The sequence below is a fragment of the Corythoichthys intestinalis genome, chromosome 15 (assembly GCF_030265065.1).
Source record: "Corythoichthys intestinalis isolate RoL2023-P3 chromosome 15, ASM3026506v1, whole genome shotgun sequence".
Classification (NCBI taxonomy): domain Eukaryota; kingdom Metazoa; phylum Chordata; class Actinopteri; order Syngnathiformes; family Syngnathidae; genus Corythoichthys; species Corythoichthys intestinalis.
In genome coordinates, this window is record NC_080409.1 from 29,420,951 (window position 1) to 29,446,525 (window position 25,575).

The 25,575-nt window shown below is 38.1% G+C and overlaps 1 protein-coding gene across 6 annotated transcripts in view; it reads left to right on the forward strand.

The window, feature by feature from the left end:
- Positions 1 to 174: 174 nt before the first annotated feature.
- dctn1b (dynactin 1b) overlaps positions 175 to 25,575 on the forward strand; it is a 57,415-nt gene continuing 32,014 nt past the window's right edge. For 2 of the 6 annotated variants that reach the window (XM_057860437.1, XM_057860439.1), the window contains exons 1-6: positions 7,114 to 8,284; positions 12,886 to 13,125; positions 14,207 to 14,285; positions 14,397 to 14,428; positions 21,193 to 21,213; positions 24,971 to 24,988. In XM_057860437.1, the coding sequence (XP_057716420.1) occupies positions 8,252 to 8,284; positions 12,886 to 13,125; positions 14,207 to 14,285; positions 14,397 to 14,428; positions 21,193 to 21,213; positions 24,971 to 24,988 (423 nt within the window). In that variant the 5' untranslated portion in view covers positions 7,114 to 8,251. Of the gene's footprint in view, positions 427 to 7,113; positions 8,285 to 12,885; positions 13,126 to 14,206; positions 14,286 to 14,396; positions 14,429 to 21,192; positions 21,214 to 24,970; positions 24,989 to 25,575 lie in introns of those variants that run through there. The other 4 variants (XM_057860441.1, XM_057860438.1, XM_057860442.1 and 1 more) reach the window with 4 other exon arrangements.

A 25,575-nucleotide genomic window follows, 5' to 3' on the forward strand; every position in this document is an offset into this window, starting at 1 on the left:
AGTCTATTGTCAGCCCTGGTCTTAAATAACATTTTCTCTATAACTTGAATGGATGTCCACTGTAGCGAACACCGTACCTGAAAGGGTTAACATTTGCAGGTACAGCTTAAATGTGGTCATCATGACGGAAAATGACATGATCACATATGTGGACGCTGGCTCACATAAAAAAATATTTTTTTGAATAAAGAGCAATTAATACGATGTTAAAAAACAAAATTCATAAATGCGCCCCAATAACACTTTAAGTCCCCCCCGATAATTCAGAACATTTAACTCATTGGTTATCATTGACGGCGCTAGACGTCCAATCCAGCGCGCGTGTAAACTGGCCATCAGGCACTTGCTTGGACACCCGGTTCTTCTCCTCTTCCGCAGATGGACGCCGAGCCGAGCGGCTAGCTACATTTTCCCACATAAAAACAGGTAAGCCTCGTTTCTTTGTTTCTTGGTCGAAGACTATTTGCCCTGGTAAAATACACCCGCAGGTGTTTTGACCCGTCATGTGTTTTGTGTGCGTTTAAAGCGTGCGTCTTTTGAAAGGGCAAGCAAGCTAAGCGTGGCTAACTAGCTTGCTCAGGGAGGGAGTGTCCCAGTTTGACAGCCAAATTTGCTTTACTTGAATTACTTCACCCTAAAAACAGACAGATGAACTCCAAACGCTTCAATCTATCGTGTCAATGCTGTGAATAAAGTTTGTAATGGTTAAGATTGGCAATTCATGTAAATTAGGTTCGATTAGCATGGGAGATTTTAATTGAATCTTGAATGTGTTATGATGACGATCTGTTCTCTAGTAATGTCATACTCCCAATGGTCTTCAAGTGTCAGGTGTATTCCTAATTAGATGCTATTTTGTGTCATATATGCGTTCGAATCACCAGGTGGCGCCAAATTTCACATTTTAGACAATCGCCGTCAGCCTTTTCAGCCTTAATCAGGGGTTCTTAACAGTGGTGTTACCAGGATGTCTGGTGTGGGTGGGCATTAGTCTTACCTGGGTGGGGTGCAGCTACAATGCTCAAGTAGGTCGAAATCCAGCGTAGGCCTACTGCACCTTAAAACATGTTTTGTTTTCTCCTTGAGATAACTTTTGTTGTGATTTGGTTTAAACAAGTAAAAGTTGATTTGATTTTATTTGACTTGGAACATATCGATAACTGAACAGTATGGACATGCATGTGACAATGTGTTTTTTAGGTAACCTATTGTGGTTCCTCGGTTTTATTATTAATGTTATAGTTATTCTTTGTTCCGTAGCCCCTTTGAGCTCAATTTGACCCCCTTAGAATGCTTTAAAATGCACCAAAATCGGACCATAGGTGGAGTTTGACTTTTGGGGCAGGGGGTACAACATGTTGATGACAGGGTACCCGCGGGTTATTAAAAGTATTAAAAAGGCATTGAATTTAGTTTTCCATTATTAAAGGTAATAAAAGTATAAAATTAGTTGTCGTAAGTCTGGAATTTTTTCACCGTGGTTTTAATTTTCAAGAACATCTCAGTGCAACCTAAATTATATCCGTGACGAAGTTTTAAAAAAAAAAAATCCATAACGAAGATGATGCGTAGAATTTTTACGATGCACTGCACTTAGTGCGTGCGCGCCGTTAGCATCAACATCACAACAGCAGGCAATCGCACAGTACCAGGCCCGGAGTGGCTAATCTGGAGAACCGGGACAGTTCCCGGTGGGCCGGCCTGACGTTTGGGCCGGTCGTAATTAGACATGTGCCGGTTACCGGTTTCACGGTTTACCGTGGTGTGAAAACGTCGCGGTTTCAAAACCACTAAAATTTTCCGTCATACTTTAGTACGGTATTCGCTATTTTTCATGTGCCAAAATGCAGCCGAAGTGGCTTGGTGCGGCAGCGCTCACCCTTCCCGTTTGTTGCCGTGAGTGTCAGTGTTGCTATTCTGCTAAACAGCCAGCAAACCCAAAAACAAACCCTCCAAACACAAGGCGTACTTTTCTTCAATTTATTGAGCTCTCAAATCGTGGTGAAATATACAAATGAATACATTTAAAACGTTGTACAATTGTATTTTTCCACGTGTGATTAGGTTCAACAGGATAGCAGTAGCACCATTATAAAGTTCGCCAAAAACAAAACACACATTTTCCTTTCAAATTTAATATACAAACTAACTAAAACTTACAAAGATGAATGTTAGCCTAGGCTAAGCTGGGAGAGCAGCTTCGTCGAGGTTTTATGTGTCACAGCCCCTGAGTGAGAAACAAGCTTGAATGAAGGAGAGAAAGAAAAAGGATCGCGTCAAAGATCGCTAATTCACTTTTTTTTTTTTTTTTTTTTTTTAAGATGAAACCTTTCCTCAACAATATTTACATTTTAACTAACTTATACTTATACATTTTTAACTAACTTATTAACTTTTGAATTCTTTGTTCTTTTTACACAAAGGCATGACATCATGTAGACTAGAGTTGACAAAGTGGCTGAAAATGGCGAAACTTCACTTGAGCTTCCCCCCCTCAAAAAAAGTCATACAGTATATATTTTATAATTTTATTTAGAAGTGTTTTTACTTTTTTATTGCAATTATTTTGTTCTTGCTCTAATATTGAGCAACTTGAGCTGTGGCTGTGGGTATAGTCTAGGTTCTATTTATTTTAATTTTATATAAAATATTTGTTATTTTTTGTTAATTTATTTATTTTCAAATTTGCAAATATGTTCTGAAAAAAAATGCTGTTCAATGGAAAAACGTTTTTTTTTTTTCTTTTTTTTTTAAAAACCCATACATCTCAAAATTTTGGAGCTATAATTGCAATACCGTGATACCGCGGTATTTTTGCTCACGGTTATCGTACCGTCAAAATCTCATACCGGCACATGCCTAGTCGTAATACACATTTTTAACGAAGCTTTCAGTTAAACTATTTACTAACGGCATCACACAACCCCGCTTTGCGCGATAAATTGTGGCCCTTCTAGCATTCCGTAGTTTGAAATTCGATACCCCGCAACAGGCTCCCTCTCATTCTCCAGTGCTGCCAGCTCTGCCTCTGGGAAAGAGTATCATGATATCATCCTGTTGACTTGATTCTGGAAAAACCAAATTTTGGGTTTTAATGGCTGAAATGGGGCACGTTGAGGCACCATGACGAGCGTGAACCCGTCTGGCTGTTGGCGCGACCCATTATCGTTGTTTTTGAGCATGTTTGGATAAAAGTACAGCGATAAACCGTAAATGAACATGCAGAATGAAATATTTTTCATGAGAGCACCACTAAAACTTCCACCATGGAGGCTCCAGGCACTATTTTTGGGCACAAAGACGGAGGATTGGGGTGAAATCCATGTTCTCAGGCAAAACATAAGTTGGGCATTTTAACCCAAAACATTGCACTCTGAGGTGGACTGATGAGCGTGAACTACCCTGAAATACACAGGTGTCTGAACTGTATAAGTGCATTGGGAGACAGCCGTTTTGGTGAGTTCAATTATTCTTTCAATCAATCATTCAATCTTTTACATTTAATTGCAGTAATTTTATGTCATGAATAATATGAAAACACTCATAAGTAATGATGTATTACATTAATTTTTTATTTATTTAAACTATATACAGTACGCCCCCAAAATTTTGAATATCAAGTAAAAGTTGTTTTATTTTGGTAGATTAAACCAACAAAATTGTATGTCAATTTGCATGTACCACAAACCAAAAAAAAAAAAAGAATATGATGAAAAGCTTCAGTTTTGTACACACTTGCCACATGTGTAATTCAAAACACCTGCAAAAGGTTCCCCATTCTTTAAAAAGTCAGTCTAAGATAAAATTATAGCTAGTACCCCAAAAATAAAATGGTAACTTCACACAGAACCTGCGCTTGAGCCCTTGATCTCAGAACTGTCAGTAGACATGCTCTTCCTCTGTGCCTCCCTTTTTACAAGTTATTTGGGGAAAATTCATATTTGATTCATCTTTACAAGTGTAAAGGAAAACTCTTTTCTTGTTTCTAATGAGGCTTAAATTTGATGAACTCCTGTGCTAATAGGTGTATTTAGAAATTGAAATATATAATTTATGCATTTTAAAAAAGTTTACTATTGACAGCATGCGATTAGTCGTGATTAAAAAAAATTAATCGCTTGACAGCACGATTATTATTACAATATTTTAATAAGGTAGGTCATGACATAAAGAGGGCCGATCTGTGGCACAAAACTTTTTGTTTTAATTGTATCTTCAATAAATGTGCATTCTTTTGTCAAACACACTGAGTAATTGAAATTAAATTTGATGTTCAGTGCTTTATTTTTTTAATATGATTAAACTACGGCTGTCAAACGATTATAATTTTTAATCGAGTTAATTACAGCTTAAAAATTAATCGTAATTAATCGCAATTAATCGCAATTCAAACCATCTATAAAATATGCCATATTTTTCTGTAAATTATATATATATTCTGTAAAATAAATTGTTGGAATGGAAAGATAAGACACAAGATGGATATATACAGTGGGGAGAACTAGTATTTGATACACTGGGTTTTCCCAATGGCAGTGTATCAAATACTTGTTCTCCCCACTGTACATTCAACATACGGTACATAAGGACTGTATTGGGCATTTCACTCTACTGTCATTTAAATCTGTTTATGCTGTCCTCACTCCGAAGCGTCTACTTTTTCCAAAGCTAGACAGCTAGTGAACAACGCCTTAATAATCAGACTTCTTCCTTTTTCATCTGATTCTTTAATAAAATAGCCTCAAAATTGTCCTCTTTAGACCGTCGTAAAACTACAAAAAAAAAAGTACACAAGCATTGCATTAGCAACAACGTTAGCTTAGCACGCTATACAGGTTCACTAAACATAAACAAAAAGCGTCTCATACAAAAAATAGAACATTTCGCTTACTAACATAATATGCACATTCTTTACAACAACCATACTTACGGACAAATCTTGTCCAAGGATGATATAAGCACAACATTACAACGTAGGCGTCAGCCCGAGACGTCGTGCAGCCATATTGAACTGGCAAGAAAAAAATAAACCATGTCGCAAAGCGACCACAAGAGTTCGCTGTTAGACAGCACAAAAAGCCTTGCTTTAAAACTTACCAAAAGGCAGAATATTCTTAGCGGGACATGTGCGTTAATTGCGTCAAATATTTTAACGTGATTAATTTAAAAAATAAATTACCGCGCGTTAGCGCGATAATTTTGACAGCCCTAGATTAAACATTATCTAAATAATGGGTGCGAGAAAAGTATTAATTTTCAGTTGAAATGGCATTAAAAAAGGTCTTAAAAGTCTTGAATTTAGATGTATCAATCCTGGGGGGACCCTGGATGACCCCGAAACGCAGTTTCAGCAATGAAATTCACTTACAACAATATTTATAAAAATAAGTTGACAATGAGCGTTTTTTTGTTTCCCATTATTCTTTAGGGGAATTCTAAATCAGACTGTTTAGGCAATACTTTTCGCCAAGATCGTCATCCATTGAGTATGGCACGCCAGTGTCGTGCCAATGTAGTTACCCCAGTCAAAAATTGTATCCCCTGGGCGGAGTCATATGGAGGTAGATTTGTGTCTGTATTATTCAATCAAAAAAGTTGCTTCAATAAACAAATAGTTGCTTCAGTCAAAATATACTGTATATTTTCAACCCAAAAAAGTCCCTTCAATCAAAAAAAAAGTGTTTGAATGCAAAAATAAGTGTGAAACTCCCAAAAATGCATGTGAAAGCTATTTTTCTTAGATTTTTTTTTTTTTTTTTTTTTTTTTTTTATTAAGGTGAAAGAGGAGGTAACAACGCAATGGTTAGACGCAAACTTCGAACACATCAGTACTATATGAATGGGATACCATACGCAGTGCCCAGACTGCCATTAGTACTACATCCAGTGTCCGTGGGTTGGCAAACCCTGTGGCATTGTGTGTTTGTGGTTAGCACACGCTCTACACCAGGGGTCCCCAAACTTTTTCTTGTGAGGGCCACATAACTGTTCCCGTCTCTGATGAGGGGCCAGGGTCAGTTTTTAACAGAAAAAGTGTGATGATTGCAGGAGTGCCTCAATGTAAAAATGTATTATTTTTCAGAAAGCCACAATAAGATAACCCTTTCTGGATTCTTCACAGAACAAAAGTAAATAATATAACATAATACAATGTAGTATAATATAATGTAGTATAATATAATAACACTATTAATCAAATAGATAATAACCAAATAACCCTCTCTGGGTTCTTCACAGAAAAAGCCAGGAAATAAATAACACAAGTAAAAAAAAAAAAAAAAATTGTTCAGGGGGCCGGACCAAATGTATGCGGCCCGCGGGCCATAGTTTGGGGACCACTGCTCTACACAGTTATAAAATAGTGTTCAGTCCCTGGCTTGGGTTTTCTCTGGGTACTCCAGTTTCCTCACATATCCCAAAATCATGCAGGGTAGGGTGACTCAACACTTCAAATTATCACTAGGTATGAGTGTGTGCGTGAAAGGTTATCGTTCTCCTAGTGCACTGGGTGTGGCTGGCCGCCAATTCAGGGTGTTGTGCCCATAGTTAGCTGGTATATACTCTGGCACCCCTGCAACCCTTGTGAGGATAAACAGCACAGAAGATGGATGAATGAATTTGTAAAAATGTATTTCCAAACCCCCGAGCAAGGGTTTGATCGCAGATCACATCTCAGCTTTGTCAGGTCTGCTCAGACACTCGTGTCAGGTGGGACAATGAGGGTAGCATAAATGCGCAGGAAACAAACTTCTCTCCTCCCAGAAGATCGGATATGTACTTTTAATCAGTCTAAGTCACTCCCCTACGCTGTGCATTTGATTTTTTTGGGAGGGTGGAGGGGGGGTACAACATATGAACACTTGTATTTTTTCATTTATCTTTATTTTATATACTTATATTTATATATATCAGGACAGAGACTTCATAATGGTATTGACGGCACACGGGGCGCGGGGCCGATTAATTGGGGGCCTATCTCCGTTGAAGCTGACCAAGTGGAAACACAAAGAGCTTTTTACATTGAAAATTCTAGTGAATAAATGCATAAATCCACCAATTCTTTACAGATATGGAAGTAAAACAGTCTCGATTCTTGATTAAAAGGAAAAAAAAACAAAACTTTTTAATGTTTACGATATTATCCATCACAAGTACCTCGATGAGTTATGGAGAGATATTGACTAAACATGAATAAGAAGAGTCCAAACATCTAAATTAGTAGATATAAAGGACATTTTTGGTTGAAAATCTTTTTATTCATAATTAATTTCCCAAATATTGATGAACTATATGTATGATAATATGTAATAATTCGACTGCTGACGGCCCTCCCAGTCAGTCCACACGCGTTGGACATTTATTGCTGTCAATGGCAGTGAATGAGTTCAAATTCCACCAGCTGCAGCCTGAGATGTGGGCAGATCCAAAATGGTGACTCCTTGGCTCAGCATTGTGCAAAATGGATCGATGGGTGACTCAGCTTGCTGTGAGAGATGACGGCACAAAATTAACAAAACGGCCACCAAGTTAATCCTAGCTTTGTGCGTGGCCCGCCTGGTTTTTGTTTAGAGTTTGATGCTGATCATGACTGTCTTTTGTCCTTCACTAAATCCGCCAAACTGTTTGCTGACTGTTTGACATACCTCAAGAATCGATTCTAATACTGTACAGTTGTGCTTTGACTTATGAGTGTAACAACTGAAGACATTTTTGTATGATTTGTCAGGCTCAATTTGAGGTATGAGTGTAACAGTAAAAAGTTAGCGTTGGGTTTGGAATGTGTTTTTTTTCATTGTTTATTACGTAAATTATGTCTACCAGTATTAACTTGATCACTGCCGTTGGGGGGGATACACATGTGGCTCACGAGCCGTGGGTGGGTCGCTCATTTATGGGTTATACTGGAGAACAGAAGATGTTTTACTCATTCAGTGCCATTGACGACGATATTAATGATAAGAGCGAATGAAAAACAAAAACAAAAAAAACTCAGTCCAAATAGATGGGGCATCTATCACCATCAATGACACCAAAAATATCATTTACTGCCAGGAACCGTCGGCTTTAGGACCCAACACATTTTTTATGGGCTGATTGTCCTCCCTCTTTCTCGCACACACACATACGCACTACACACACTGATGCTTTCCATCTGCTTTGAGCCTCCGCATTTACATCGCAGGCGTGAAGCGCGAGTGGCGTAGCGCTTTGCTGCTTTAGAGGGTTAGTAGCGGACTCATCACTCGACAACATGTCACAAAGCAGGAGGAGCGCGTTCGGACGGGTGAGTGGGCGAAAACATTTCCACGGCCCCGGCTGTTTTATTTGTGCAGCTTTGTGCGCACATTTTAAACAGCAAGTAAGGTTAGGGTTAAATCACAGATTATTTTTACCATGAGTTAACTCATCGGCTCAGATGTTAATCAAATGTTATTTTACTGTTGTAATGGCTGCAGCATTTTAGCTGGACTTGCACATCGATTCTTTACAAATATAATAATCTGGTTTTATCAAGGACTACAAATATGAGATTTTTTTTTTTTTAAAATAAAAAATAAAAGAACATTGACCTCTTTTATTTTAAAATACATTTTAAAATAGATTTCAAAAAAAGACTTTGTTGATACAGTATTTTTATCTTATTAAAAAAAAATGAAAAAAATTACTTTAGAAGGCACACTTTATAGGTAAAGTCTCTAAATGAGTATTTGACGAGAAAAGGAACATATTTACAATGAGGAGTGTCAATTGTTAGGTAAAAAATGTCCGTAAATAATTAATCGACTTTCAAGATGGTTGACGATTAATTTGATCATCAAATAAGTTGTCGATTGCTTCAAAAAAGAAAAAAAAATTACTATTAGGAGCCTCAATATTGAGGTAGTCTGGAAATGGTAAATCAACTATCAAAATAGTTGACAATGAGTCGTTTAAGACAGATAAGAAAATATTCACAATGGCGTACTGCAAGCAACATGTCACTTTTGTGCATTAATATTCATGACGTTAGCATTTGTGGCCTCCCATTTGTCCCCAGTAATAAATGAATGGAAATAGTGTATGAACGAGATGATTACTGAGCTAAACCTACCAATTCTGTCCGAAAATGATATCACTGGTGCCGAATTCACTGGTAAAGATGTGGAAGAACATACAAATGTTCAGTTAAAGATGTGAGTGTCGAGTGTTGAAAAAGAAGGGATAAAGAGCCGCGCCAGGCATGTTTTATTTTACTGTCTGACCACTTGTTCATCTTCCACCTCACAGTCGGGCAGATTGCGTGTCGCATGGTGATGATGTCATTACTTTGGCTTTTATTGTTTGAGTCTACTATGTATATGTAGGTATGTATGTTGATCTGCGTTGTTCAAGAATTAAAAAACATTGTAAAAAAAAAAAAAAAAAAAAAGTAACATAGCTGTTAGTCTGAATGATGAAAATGTCCCCTTTTTTTGCTTTCACTGTTGCTAATTTCTTTTTCATTCATTCATTCATTCATTCATTTCTGAGCCGCTTATCATTAACAGGGTTGTGGGGGTGTTGCAGCCTATTCCAGCGAACTATGAGCAGTAGGTGGGGTACACCCTGAATCTGTTGCTAGCCAATCGCAGGGCACAAGGAGACAACCATTCACGCACACACTCATACCTAAAGCAATTTAGAATGTTCAATCAGCCTATCATGCAGGTTGTTTTGGGATGTGGGAGGAAGCCAGAGTACCCGGATAAAATCCATGCAGGCATGGGGAGAACATGCAAACACCACACAGCAATGCCAGTGCCCGGGATTGAAGCCTTGATCTCAGAACTGTGAGGTGGATATTCTAGCCGCTTGTCCACCGTGCTGCCCCTAATTTCTTTTTTTTCCCAACTTAAAATGCCTCTTAATTGTATTCTATTTGTTCCATCGTGTGTATTTTATCCTGTGAGTGTTCAATTTTTATTTTTTTCCCCCTCTGCATGCAGAGGAAAATTTAACCATTTGTTCCATCGTGTGTATTTTATCCTGTGAGTGTTCAATTTTTATTTTTTCCCCCTCTGCATGCAGCGGAAAATTTAACCACACATTTTGTTAATCTTTACAGGAAGGTGACTAGCTCTATCTAGTGTTGAAGCTGAGAAATGCAACAGAATGTAGGCTTAACTGGAGCTTCTTGTGTGGGCCATATTCAGTGGGAATTGGCAAATAAATGTTGGGTAACATCCGTAACTTCTTCAATGGAACATTTTAATATAGTATCTTTGTTTATCATTGATAATTGACCAAATACCACATTGAGCAGGTTGACCCATTGCTGGTATCTCACAGCCTGTCAGCCATGTTGGATGTGGAATCTCTATATGCTAAATTTAGTTAATGTTTCTCATTTATTATTGATGTAATTGAAATTTATAATAATTTTAAAATAGTTTAATAAAATTTAAAAAAACATTTAAAAATAAATTAAGTGAATATTTAAAACAAAAAAATAATTACAAATAAATAGAAATATTTACTATTTGAAAAGATTGTGGACAATTATTAGCGAAACAATGTCTCTAAACCAGTGTCAGAGTCACGGCACGTTTTTACATTGGGAAAAAATCTCAAACACCACAAACCAAAAATGTTCCACAAAATTACTTTCTGTACAGTATATTTAATTATGAAATAATATATAATATATTCAGACTTACTCAGTGTGAAACCTGAGCCTGTTTAGATGAACACAAAGCCGATATCTTGGCAGGAATCTTCAACAGCTTTCACTCTCGCTCTGTTATTGTTTATTTATATATATATATATATATATATTTTTTTATAGCAGTTAGGCTTTAAAAGCTCAGATTTATCAAATGAGGACTTTAGCAATGTCTTTAACCGCATCGGGGCCAAGCATCTCGCTGATAATGGCTCTGCAGGCAGGTAGTATGAATGTCTCTTCCATAGTGTGGGACTTTGGGATTTAGCAAAAAGTTCAGCAACAAGCTGTCTTTGAGGGCTTTCTCATTTACCTTTGTCGTTTTTCTCAATAAAGTTTCTCTGTGTTTTCACAAAGGTGAACAAAATAGTCCATCGACTTGTTATGAAGTGATGGGTGTTTAGTTTGGAGATGACGTTTAAAATTGCTTGGCACCATGGCGCTGTCGGATAGCTGCTCACGTCGTGCTCAAGAAGACAGATCGTCAGGTGTGCCGCGAGAAATTATCCAATTTCGTTTTTTTGGTTTTTTTTTTTACGTCGTCGGGCGGAATTGCAGTAGGAAGGAAGGAGTAAGTTGAAGGTTGTGGCCGTGTGCAGATGAGTGAGGTATTGCTTGTTTTGCCTTCAAGAACTGCTCCGATTTCTAGCCATCAGCCACCTTGCTGTCCTCGACAATGTGTTGGGGGAGCATTGATGGTTGTCACAAATTGATAAGGTGGCTGATGGGTAGAAATCTGAGCAGTTCTTGAATGCGACAAGAGCAATATGGAGCTCATGACGTGGGGGGGGGGGGGGGGAGCGATATTGGATAATTTCTCGCGGCACACCTGACAATTTGTCACAGCACACCGGTTGAAAAACACTGCTCTAAACAATCAAAATATGCCTAGTTTCACCAAATTTCGAGGCAGTCTGTCAACCTAGTGTTGCTACTGTGCAGCAGCGAAGCTCCGCTTGTATTTGAAGGAGAGTCGAGACGGTAATAGAAAAGTGCTGAGTCACCGGCGCTCTCATGGAGGCATGTGTCGTCATTTCCCAACTGGGCCATGTCCCAGATCAGAATCTAGTAGCACCTTGACATCATGGGCAGACCCGCGATTTGGGGCAGGCATTGATTGTCATGTTTCAGTGCCACTGACAGCAATAGATGTCTGTTCCATTCTGACTCCAGTAAAGCTAACAATAGTGAGAGACTTGATGTGTGTTTTTTAAATGATTAATTCAATTATTTAGTTTTAATTTCTTATATATTTTTTCCATATCATTTCTTTTTTTATTAAAATTGTTTTCCATTTTTTAATTTAGTTTATTTTTTCCCCAAAAGTATTTTCCCCTACAATGCCTGACCCTGGAAATAATGAACAGAAAATTCTGATTTTTTAGATTTCAAGGCTGTTTTGTAAATCGAAATGGTTGCATGTCAAGCGGGATTTTCAGATAAGAATACATTACAATTCGATTAATTCGTTTCACAGCCTAAAACCTACGGATGCACATAGCAAAACAAATACATTATGAATACAAATCAAAATAATAATAATAAATTTGAAATAAAAAATCATTAACCTTAACTTATAGAGTATGGCGAACGGAGGTCGGAGGAGACGGCGGGTGGTTGTCCCTTTATCCTTAATCCATATCAGCAAAAGGTGTTCCATCTTCTCCGAAATACCGCTACGACGTTTAGAGAGGATAGTCGTCTCCTTGGATGCTTTGACCATTTTGATGGCTTCCGTCTGCTTGAGGACCGTCAAGATCATGGACATATTTCGGCTGTATTTTAGAGCTAGTTCACCGACGCCAGTGACGCGCGCACCACGCTCATATTTTTCTATCATTTCCTTCTTTATTTCAATGATAAGCGTCACATTTTTTTCCTTTTTTTCACCACCTGCACTAACCTTCTTGGGACCCATGTTGATTTCTCTCACATGAAAATCCACTGTGCTGCCATCTGACCAGAAAAAATGAGATTGTGCTGCTTTCGTCGGGATAAATGACATGTCAAATTTTACATCAGATGTCGAAAGGATCGAATGTCGATGCGTCGAAGTACCACTGTATATTTTTGTAAAATGTATTTTTGATCATGGCCAGCTCTAGGTTCAACGGAGTCAGACGTCTCTTGCCGTCAGTTGCAGCCAATTAGTTAGTATTTCAAGTAACCTGTTGGTTGCCGCTTGGTGTTTTTTTTTTTTCCAGACAGGCAGGATGACCTCGGATGGCACAGTCGGACGGGGGCCCAAGGCGGGCTCCCTAGTGGAGGTCATCGGCAAGGGTCAGCGTGGCACAGTGGCCTACGTGGGAGCCACCCTCTTCGCCTCAGGCAAGTGGGTGGGTGTCATCCTTGACGAAGCCAAAGGCAAGAATGACGGCACTGTGCAAGGAAAGCGCTACTTCACCTGCCGGGACGGCTACGGCATTTTTGTTAGGCAGTCGCAGGTACTTAAAAACAACAACAACAACAAAATGTATATTTTATGGCTAAGGAAAAATATGAATAATTACAAGTTGTGTTTAAGTGAAAGTACATTCCACTACTTGTAGTTTTTGCCAATTGACACGCAATATCGGATGAGGTTTCAGGAATAAATTGATACAAATGTGCTTATGTTCATTTTGATTGTTTTTTTCTAAGGTGATATACAAATATCACAATAATCGTTTACAAGTGTGGTGTCAGGATTAATTGGGATCGTATTGTGGTTTTCGGAGTTTTTCCTTGCCGACATGGAGGCTCTAAGGATGGGGGTTGCCCAGGACTTGAACTTTATTAATTCATCTACTGTTTCTGACTGTATCATATTGCCTCTGCAAAGCCCTTTGAGACAACCTTGTTGTGATATAGGGCTATACAAATAAAATTGAATTGAAATCACCAGATATGAGGCAATGCACACTCCTAGTATACTGTATATTTCTGTAAATTAGATGAATATTGTTATTAATTACAATTTTCTTCCGAGATTTACAAAGGGGTTATTTAAATCTCGACCTTTATTGATTTTAAAAGTACACTATTTCTTAACGTTTTTTTTTTGTTTTACGAATTTGAACGTTTTTTTGTTCTTCATTTTAACCAATTAAAATAAACTCGAAATATATTTAAATTTTGTAATTATTTTCAAGTAATAAAATAACTTTAAATCGTCAGCAAATTCTCAGAAAGTTGTATTCGAGAAATTAAAATCTTAACTTGAGTTTGAGCTTAAAAGTATGTGTTTTTACATCCTTTTTTTGTTAAAAATGTGTTTTTAAGTATTTAAAAGAAAATATTTTTAAATTAACATCTTCCAAAAATTTCATTGCATTTGTAATTTTACTACTGTATTTTTATTTATACTTGAAAAATTTAAATTAAAAAACTGACCTTTTTAAATTACAAGATTTACTGTAAAAATTCAAAGAGAACATAAAAGACTTGAAAATTTAATTTGTTGCGAAAGAAAAGTCCAAAAGACAATCTTGCATACCAGTGTACAATTGCAAAGTCTTCACGTTTGTTTGCTGTTTTTTGTTTGAGATCCAAGTGGTAGACGACAGCGGCGACACCCCATCTCCAGAGACGCCCGAGCCCGGCCTAACCAAGGTGCCCAAGCGAGGTAAATAAAGCCTTCTCATTCCGGCAGCCATTTATGACATAAGTGGTTTTATAGGTGTATTGTTTGCCCCAGAGTGGTTGAACATCCTTGTTCCTCTTTCTATCCCCGCAGACATCCCGGACACGCCCAAATCTACCAAGCTGGTAAGTGTAAAGCCATACATCTTACTTCTCAGGAGAGCTTTTCATTGCCACATTGTAGGCAGGGTTGCCAGATGGGAAAGACAGTCTCCAGCTCAATCACAGCATAAAACCTGCCCAGGTCAATAAAACTGGAAGAAAGCAATGTAGCTGAACTTCAAAGTGTTAGACTCATGAGTTTAACTGTTAAAATAATCAAAACTATTGCTTTAAAGACCGCCAAATTTTGTCAAAAGTAACCCAAAAGTTGATAAACCGGCCTAGTGCATTTTCCTTCCACCCTGAGTCCTTGAAAGTAGCAGTCCAATCGAGCAACACTGATTGTAGGGTCTAATCTGGCCAGCAGAGGGCGACATTTGATCTCAGACCAGACAAGATGACATTTGTTTCGCCACACCTCGACATAAGATATTAATTTGTCCCAGAGTTGCTTTCGTATCATGATTTTTTTTCGGATTTTGAATCGCATTTTACATGCAAGTTGCCTAATTTGTTCCAAGCACTACTTAAATGACACATGAAATTTTGTAATCAGGGTAAAACCCGAATAAAACAAGAGCCAAACACATTTGAATCATTATTATACCTAACCTACCCATTAATACCTGTAATCAAGTAGATAATAGAACATAATGCAAAGAAAAAAATACCTTATGTTTTGAGTGAGGCGATGTCCAAAGCGAAAGTGATACATACGTGGTGGACCATGTGTGGCCGTAAAAACACTCTTCCTGAGACAAAACGAGGAGATTTCTGGTCTCTTGGCAAAGATGTCGAGCCCGCAACAGCACCATCGCCCCTGTGCAGTCATCACACTGCGACACACAAATTGTAACGTCATTGTATAAAGGTCAAAAGGAAAGCATAATCGTGTTACTGAAGCACGATGGAAAAGATTACTACCAATGGGTGAGTAGGCTCAAGGTACAAGGCTTAATGGGAAAGATTCTGACCAAAAGGGCAGCAGGATTTTCTGGCCCGACTTCTATAAGCAGAAAGCATGAAGTACATACGTACTGTTTACAGTACGTTGTATCTTAGGTGTTTTGAATATTTTTCCGTAATACGAAGCGAGAAAACGGTGGAAAACTGTACGTAATGTAAATACAGTGGTACCTCGACATAGGAACGCATCGACATACGATCCTTTCGACATCCGACGTAAAATTTGACTCGTCATTTGTCTCGACATATGACAACATGCTCGAAATACGACGATTTATGACAGTGTCACAATTTCATTGATTTCCTGCAAGACGGCAGCACAGCGGATTTTCTTGTGAGAGAAATCAACATGGGTGCAAAGGTGAGTGTGGGTGGTGAAAAAAGGAAAAAGATGAGGCTTACCATCGAAATTAAGAAGGAAATGATAGAAAAATACGAGCGTGGTGTGCACATCATGAAAACCTTTTCGACAATACAGCCGGAATATCTATGAACTTGACGGTCCTCAAGCAGACTGAAGCCATCCAAATGGTCAAAGCGGACAGCCTCACCATGTCGTGCCACGGCGAAATTGCATCATATCCTGACAAATGAGGTTTTTGTTTTTCCACATTTTTTCCCCAAGAAGAACCATAACAATGATCTAATTGAAATATTTCATTAGCCAGGCTAATGTCGTAGTTCTCAGCTACGGTACATGTACGTAAAATGAGTAGCTGATTACAGCTACATTACCCTACATAATAATACGAATTTTTCTCGTAGCAATAGTACGACTTACATGTCGTAGTCCTTGTTTTTCCTTTTATTTGGCCCTAATTTGGAATGAGCTCCTAACAAGCTAAAAGTGTTGAAACCTATCTCCACCTTTAAAATGATGCTAAAAAGCATTCTGATCAGTAAATATAAAAATTCCAAAATAACTTGGTTATGAATTCTGCTTTTCTAGGGAAGAATTTCTTTTGTATGAACGTATTTAGTAGGGTTGTTCCGATCATGGTTTTTTGCTCCCGATCCGATCGTTTTAGTTTGAGTATCTGCCGATCCCGATATTTCCCGATCCGATTGCTTTTTTTTTTTGCTCCCGATTCAATTCCAATCATTCCCGATAATCGATCATATACATTTTGGCAATGCATTAAGAAAAAAATGAATAAAACTCGGACGAATATATACATTCAGCATACAGTACATAAGTACTGAATTTGTTTATTATGACAAAAAATCCTCAAGATGGCATTTACATTATTAACATTCTTTCTGTGAGAGGGATCCACGGATTGAAAGACTTGTAATTCTTAAAGGATAATTGTGACTTTGTATATTGTGACTAAATATTGCCATCTAGTGTATTTGTTGAGCTTTCAGTAAATGATACTGTAGCCATTTAACTGTTCTGCCCAAATGCATGATGGGAAGTGCAACCATGACTGTGCGTAGTGACACTAATTGATATATCTTCTCTGCGTTGAGAAATAACATGGTGTTAAGATCAACTACTACCTTTCTTCCCCACATTGCTTCCCACGATATTTTTAATTGTTGAGAGGGGTATTTTGAGGCTTTAGCCAATTAAATAAAGACTCCAAAGACTGCCTAAATTCACTCTACTCATTTTACACTGCCTTTTAGCTCTATATATAGGTAAAACGGCGCCTTTATAGATTGAACGTGACAATGCGTGAGTGGGTCGTGCAGCGCATGCGTTAATTGCATTAAACATTTTAACGTGATTAATTAAAAAAAAATAAAAATTACCGCTGTTAACGCGATAAATTTGACAGTCCTACTTTAAGTCAAAACTAAAGACTCTGGATGAGTGTAAGACATTTTGTCTGTAATGTGAAATACAATTTAGAAAACGATTTAATTAAAATATATATATTAAAAAAGGCATGTCCGATATTTTTTTTGCCGATTCCAATACTTTGAAAATGACGTGATCAGACCCGATTGATCGGGACATGTTTAGTATTTGTTATTTTTTGTCAGTATGTTATTGTATAAGGATACTATAATATGCGACAATTCATGCTTTCTGCTCTTATTTTTCTTATGATTGTCTTAATGTATGCAGGCTCCTGGCTATATGCTTTGAGTAGCTTCTTAACACTAGAAGTCCCAGAGAATTCTTGTACTCCTAATAGTCCCGAGCAATGGCCGATTTGGCAAAACCTAGAGGTGGCCAAAATGACCCAAGTGCTTTTGAATTGGCAAGTTGTTGTCCGACAGACAAGAGCCATTCACATATGGGAATATTTGTCTTGGGGAAAGGCCGATTCGCCTTTGCTGGGTTTTCTAGTGTTAAGGAGACCTGCTTCACACATGATCCTAGCTCAGCATTATGAGATTATGTAAACACTGTGAATATGAATGTGTGTGTGAATAAATTGAAATTAATACTATAATACTACAACAATAATATTCCTTCTGTTAATGGACCCATTTTGAAGGAGTAGGGGGAAAATTCTAATAGCCGTGTAAAGAGTTTTCCTAGTTTCGGTGAGACTGTTAATAGTTTTTTTTTGGTGTTCGTTACCATTTCCACATCAACGCACGTCAAGGTACTATTTAGCTTAGCAAGGAGAGGTATGAGAATCATTTTTGGGGTGACCCAGAGCTCTCGGAACCTGAAAAAAAAAAAAAAAAACGCATTTATCAAGGTTTCGTCAGCTGTGATTGTGTATATCCGTCCGCCAAAACAGCCTTATATCACAGATATAAGTACGCCTGCCCCTCTGCTATTAGATGCGTTGTTGACGGTAGCGCGGCTGCGCTCTGAAATAGAGCAAGGCCCTGGCTTTCGACGCAAATTCATTCAAACTTGCCGTTCTCTCCAAGACCGCTGTCCACCGCTCACTTTCTTTTGCCGAAAAGTCCCATCCAAAATACTGTAATGCCCCGGATAGAGGGGAAGAAGGAGAGGAGTCAGTATTGGCTTACCTGTTTTATTATGGCAACAATAATAAAGAAAAACAATAACAAAACAACAGCGACCTTCTATCTCGCCCGTTCTCCCATTCTTCCTACTTGCTTCCTTCTGTGGCACAGCTCTCCAGTCCAATCGTCTCTTAAGGGAGCAGTGCGCAGTTACGGACATTACAATACACCAGTACTTCTCAAATAGTGGGGCGGGCCCCCCAGGGGGGCGCAGCGCGATGCTGGGGGTGGTACATGTGACCTTGGGGAACATACATTTTTGTTATACTTCAATAAAATGTAATGGCACGTCCACTAAGTGGTTGGCAGTGCCAGTCTCATTTTTACCGTGTGCGCAGTATTTTTGAACAAAACAAGAGCACACAGCAAAGAGCTCTGGAGATATGAAAAGCTTAGACAAGGAAATATGACAAAAAATATGTAGCATTTAGCTTTTGGCTTTGACTTTTAATACAGTGGGAGACGAGGAAAGACCAGACTATTTACTTTTGCAGCGGACAGCAGGAATTATTTTTTTCAGCGAGTGCCAAATATTGCCAACAATTCTCCCGCTTTGTGTTACATCGGTAAACCAGCGAGCACTGTCAGCATCATATAAGGTGGCATACCGAGCTGCTCAGTGCAAAATAACACCAGACCATAGCAAAGCAGCTAATACTGCATGCAGCAAAAATAAATACTGTCCCTCTCTCCAATTACACTGTCCTTTTGTTGTGTTAATTTTTGTTTTTTTGGTCTAATTGTTCGACATATTGTCCTAATGAGTTAATGTTGCTAATCAATTTCAATTTATTATTATTTATTGATTTTATTACATTGTATTTTTCAGCATCAAACGGTCAAAAATGTATCGAGTGTGTTTTTACAGAATGGATGTTTTTTTTTTTTTTTACACTTTATTGTTAGTTGATCTATATTACATTTTACTTTGATATTAAAAAGAACAATGTTATGTAGAGCTGTACTTATAATAATATGAATTTTATATACAAATGATACTACAGCATATTTACAGTGGTGGCAGAGAATTGGGGGACGCGGAACGTTTACGTCTTGGGGGGCTGGGGTGTAACAGAAAATAATTGAGAAGCACTGCAATACACAATGAATAGGTTGCCGGTGAACCCTTCACACTAGGGTGCCGCTAGTTTGAAACGGCCTTTAAAAAAAAAATCTCTTTTGCAAGCCGTGGCGGCTTTTATTTTGGTGTGGCGGTGTGCCACAATCTGTTTAATGTAGGGGAAACCCTGAATTCTGTGTAGTTTGTTAGTTATTTGTTAGTTTCGGGGCTCCGGAATGGCTGAGCTAGCGCGAGTCAGTTGGGCTGACTTGACATTCCAATAAAAAACAACATATGCACACATGAAAATCATCGATGACCCATGTAATCAATAGTGTTGTCTGTTTTCAGGATACATTTATTAGAACTTACATTTGCAAGTCAATAATTGCAGAATGAACAGCAACATTTGTAATCCAGCAGCTCTGCAGAGGAGCAGAGCAGAGACATATCACATTGTTTTTTTTCACCACTGATTTTTTTTATGTCCTAGCAGGCAGCAAGTAACCAGTTTATTATTGTTCCTCGTTATTCATAGGGAATTTGTGAAAACTTTGCTTTGCCAATTTCTTCTGTCTGTTACCTAGCATCTAAATTGCCCTTTTAACCATATAGCTGGCCGGCCGTCAGTTAACTCAGCAGATTGATGCTGCATTCGAGGAAGGTGTGAAGTCAGGTTCCAACCTCCGATCTGGAAAAATATCATTGGAACGCCTCCACTATTTGATCGCTAATGAGAAAGCAGGTTTGATGGAGGTCAAAATGTCTTTTGATGGACAAAATAAAAAAACAACTTGTTGCGATCAGCCATCTTTTCTGTTAACATTTGCTTGGAACGCTTTGAGGTCGCAACTGGTACCATCCGATTGGGATAAGTCTGACTTGCCACCTTCCTCGCGTGAGCACAAGTGCTCGAAGCGCTCCTCTCTATTGTGGTCGTATTACGCATCTAATAAAATAGTCGACAGAATGAAATGAATCACGGCAGTTTTAGTGACATTGTTTTGGCCGCATGCGTGTTTTGGAACAATGATCTGCATTTTGAATTTATTTGACTATGTTGGATCTGTTCGTAGATCTGTATTTTTAATTGGCATGCTAGGAAGAGACCATTGACTCGTGCTACAGTAGCTTAGACACTCCAGAGCCCTGAAACTAACGAATAACTTACAGACTGCACAGAATTTGTTGAAATCAACTCCGCCAACTAACTAATTAAACCTAACTCGAAGATTAAACCTAATGTAAAAAATTCTGAACTTCCGCTTTACGGTGGCAATAAAAAAGCTTTTTTTATTTCCGATTTATTATTATCCCAATTTGTATTTATAATTTATTTATTTTGCTGTGTGTGGTTGCTATTTGTAATTGTACCTGCAGTGTTTTTTAAAAGGATTTAACGTAGGTTTTGTGGCTGTGGAACGAATTAATGGAATTATAATGTATTCTTATGGGAAAATCCCGCTCTACATACGAGCACTTCGACTTACAAACCAGGTCTTGGAACGAATTAAGTTCATATGTAGAGGTACCACTGTATCGTGTACAGAAGCGTTCGTATGTCGAGGTACCACTGTAAACTGCATTTTGTTTGTGCTTGTGCGTTTTGGGCACAAAGATATCCAAAGTGTGCTGAATAAATGGGTTACAGACCACTGACAAAAAAGAATTCACTTTTTCTTAGTTCAAAATGAATGTAGTGATGCATTTCCTCTAGTATTGTGAGCTCAGTTGTCAGCGTTCATTTGTGTGCGGAAGCCACTTGAGATGCTTGTGTGTGATTTCCTACGACGTGCCTGGGCTCCTTCCTTCCCCCACGCAGCGAGGAATCAAGACCAAAAAGGTGCGGCACGTTTCCTGGTCCTTGCTCTACCGTCGAAACCGTCGCGGCGAAATAGAAAGGAAGAGGCTTTGCCGCCGCTTATGTCACGTGACCGCACCGTTGGTGCCGGGCTGTTGACTTCTGCTTGACTGTGCTTCTTAGCTTCTTTCTGTCATTTAATTATTTTTTTGCAGTTTTGCTACAGCTTGTTGCGCTGTATAGCAGTCATGTCTACCTCGTGGCCTGGCGCATCATTTGGTTTAGCTAGCATCATTTAAACAAAAAAAATCTAAATTGAATTTCTGTTGTCCACATAAAAGATGGGGTACTCTAGAGATTCGAAAATATTTACTGTCATGTCCCCCTTTTCCTAAACATTGAAAAAAAAAAAAAAATTCAAACTGAGATTTACTGTTTTACTGTTCCTTCTTAGGTTTTTAGTAATAAAAAAACATACAAAAAAATGTTTACTGTTTTTATGTGTAAATCTAAACACATAACAAAAATTTTACCAATTTTCTTTTAAGAATTACAAAAGATTTTTTCCCTTTTTGTCATTTTTTTCAAATTTGAAAAATGCAATATTTACTGTTTTTTGTGCTGTAAATATAAAAATAAAACTTGAAAACGAAATAAAAAAAACTTCTTTAAAAAAAATTTGAAAAAGAAAATATTCATTTTTTACATTAAAAAAAACAAAACGCTAACCATCACAGATCAAATGGATTTGACGTCTCGCTCAACGGCAGTTAATGATAGTTTTTATGGATATCGTTTATTCTACATTTTGCCATTTTGTTCGTTTTCCACAATGATAATAACCTTTTTAATTAATATAACAGTCGGAGCTGGGATTGAACCGCTCTGTGCTGCAATTGTTGAGTCTGGAAACATCATAGATGCGTAGAGTGTTGTGTTTTACATGCTGTCCCTAAACGCACTGTGTGACTGACAGGGGGAGGGGGGGTTGGACGAGATTCCAGGAGCGCGAAGGCTGTAGCTTTGTTTTCGTTTGGTTGGTGTCGGCTACGACTTACAGTAGTTGTGTTCACACTCTCGCTTGCAAATAAACCATTGAAAACCCTAACAAAGTTGGCGTTTTCTTTGTAAATGCTACAATATACTATTTAGATGTTCAGCGTTTTTTACTTGTATTCTATTTTTTTTTCTTCTACTGAATGCTATATCGGTTAAAAAGATTGAAAATGCCATACAAAATACCGACAAACCCTACGAGTTGACAGGCATGCGCTAGTAACTGTCAGCTCAGCGAATCCCGTTCTCAAAGCATCATTCAGGTGAGCGACATGATGCGCTTATCGACTGCTGTACAAAAAAAATACTTATCACTTTTTTGTCCCTTTTTAAGAACGTGGATCGCGCAAGAACAAAGTCAGCAAGGCTACAAGTGCAAATGAGTCTCCATTACAGCTCAGCCGAGGGCAAATGTGTTTTCTTGAAATATTAAACAAGTTCCCTTCAGTGGATAAGTGCTGCACTCAAGGCGGATCAAGTTTCCGCAGCGGGAAAAAGGGCAGCCCAGATGACAGGAAGTCTGTTTCGTTAAGCTCATGTTCAGACAATTTCAAGCAAAGGAAGAAGCATGGATTGCATCAAACAGATGAAATTAATGTAAAATGAATTTAGTGTCCTTCCAATATGTTCCATTGTGATTCTGTGGACATTGCATAAGAGTTTTTTTTTTTTTTTAACATTTAGTTTTAGTTTTTCTTAATAGCAGGTATTTATTGGGCAAAATATTCATTTGGCAATAAGTTTGGTGTAGTAATTCGACAAAAGATATTATTTGTGTGTAACAAAGCTGCCACAAACTATTATGTTCATATTTGACTAATCACCAATTATATTTGTGATTAGTTGGCTCATGTATAAATCATATAATTTACTAATATATTACGTTTTAGTTGAAAATGTGCTTTGGAAGTGAAAACGATGTGCTGAGAAAAGTCAAACTACCAGTGTTATATAGCACATGATTATTTTCAGATATGATATATAAACAAATAAAATAAATCTTTTTTTTTAGGAACTACAGAAATCAGGGAAAAATAAGTCCCCCCCCCCTTTATTTTTAAATAAGATTAAAAATGCAATGTTTACTGTTATCTTCTATTTTAAAATTAAAGCAAATGGGGAAAAAATACATAAAAAATACGTTTTTACGTTTTTGTCAGAAATAAAATTGAAAAAACATGAAAATAACATACTGATCTTTCCCCATTTACCGTAATTTGTTTAATGTAGATAGATATTTGACAAAGAATATTGACCCTTTCATAGACCTGTGCCGGTATGAGATTCTGATTAATGAATGGAAAAAAAAACCAAATCTTTTTTTCCATTAAACAGGATTTTCATTTTTCAAAACATATTAGCAAATTGGAACATAAGAATAATGTTAAGTTAAAATAAATAAAAACCCAAAATATTCAAATTAAAATTAATGCAGTCCTTTAGGTTAGCATAGACCCACAGCCAAAGCTCAACATAATTACCATCAGAACGAAAATAATTGAATTCTTTTCCATAAAAAGCATGTGTGTATGACTCGTATCATTTTTGCATTATACACACACACTCTTTCTCAACACAGTTGCCAGAGAGAGAAAAAACACGTTTTACCACCGCTAGACACACTAAACACGCTGGAGTTAACTTCGTAGCCGGTGGGAAACGTTCATGACAGTGTTTACTAATCTTTAATTTTGTAAATAAATACGAAATCATATTGGCGGTATTGCCTCCTTAGCAGCCACCCTCTGCAAACATGTTTTACATGTCGGTTGGCCGCCCTCCTCTAAGCCGCGGCCGTCTGTAACTTTCTGTGTAGCCAAAGTATTCCCATTCTGGCGATTTGTTTTCTTCGATGGGGGGAAAAAGTTTGGATTTTCACCTCCTCCAGCCATCGTGTAGCACAGCTGACTCACTGACACTGAGCAGCAACCGGTGGGGGTTGAGCCTTACAGCTGCAAGTGAGGGATTTCTCCATGCATTTTTGGGACATAAAAAATAGGTAATACCTTAGAGACGGTATGACGGAAAATTTTTGCGGTTTTGAAACCTTGACGTTTTCATACCATGGTACACCTTGAAACAGGTAATCGGCACATGTCTACTCTTTTAACAGGTTTTGGACATAATTAGTATCAACACAGACTTTAAATGATTAAATGTTTATCAAAATATTTATCATGCAAAATTTCATGGTGTGTTCTACAGGTGGTGGTTTAAAGGAGACTTGCATAAAATTCATCCATAAACCACAAACTCATTGTCCATGTATACATTGTGTTCCCCAAAATGAGTGACTGAATACACCAAAACCCGACTTGGCTGTCCAAGGCAGACAATTATTCAGGGGTGCACCGGGGTTGCTAGGAGACGGTGATGTCGCTGCTCACTTCTGCACTCTCCCTCCCTTCTGTGTGTGTGTGTGTTTTATTATTTTTTTTACATCGTTTGCATCGCCCTCCCGCCCTGAGCATTTAACAGCACGCCCCCCTCCCGTGTTGGTCAGCGCGCTGAAAAGGCGGGGAGGGTAGAGGGCACGCGCAGTGATGTAATGCGGGAGCGCAAGGAAGGTTAACTGAAGGGAGATGGCCAGATGTCACAGTACCGCTGAGGCGCCGGGAATAGGAGCAGGACGGTAGCCATTTGCACCGATGCGCCCCGCCTTTTTCCCCTCCGTCCGTTAAACGTCTTGCATCTTCCTGTCTTTGCGTGAGTGTCGTCTTCTCTGGCAAACATGATGAGGCAGACGCCGACTCCTCGAAAGGTACAAAACCGTCTGTCTTGATGCTCCTGTGTTTGTTGATGGCAGCTAACTGGTACTCCTAATTTTGCTCGTATCAGTTTTTTTTTCCCACTTTTTCCCCATTTTTATTCATCAGGTTTGTCTCGGTTGCTGCTTAAGAGGCTGTCAGCTCTCATTTTGTCAGCTCGGGCTAAATTCCGCCCAATGGTCGCTTGCGTTAATCCAATAAAGCATCCCATGCTTAAGAGGAGTGAGTGGGCGAGATGTGGAAAGTTTTATGTCAGTAGAGATTAGTTCCAGAAGAGAAATAAATACAAAGTGATTTTGTTCTTATTCCTGCTTCCAGTTCGATCTTGAGCCGAACCTGAATATTGAAGCAGATCATTGCTTTTAAAGGGGATTAAAAAGTATTGATTTGGACCTCAGCAATACAACGGTAACAAAAAAAAGATTGTTTTTAAAAATCTTTTAGTGTCCAATCATGAATCCGCTGTCAATTACTTTAAAAACAATGCCCATCATTTAAATATACTCAAATATATTAAGTAATACGTTTTTTAAAGTATGCCAAATTTGAAAAAAAATCAAGTATTCTCAATTTAAAGCCA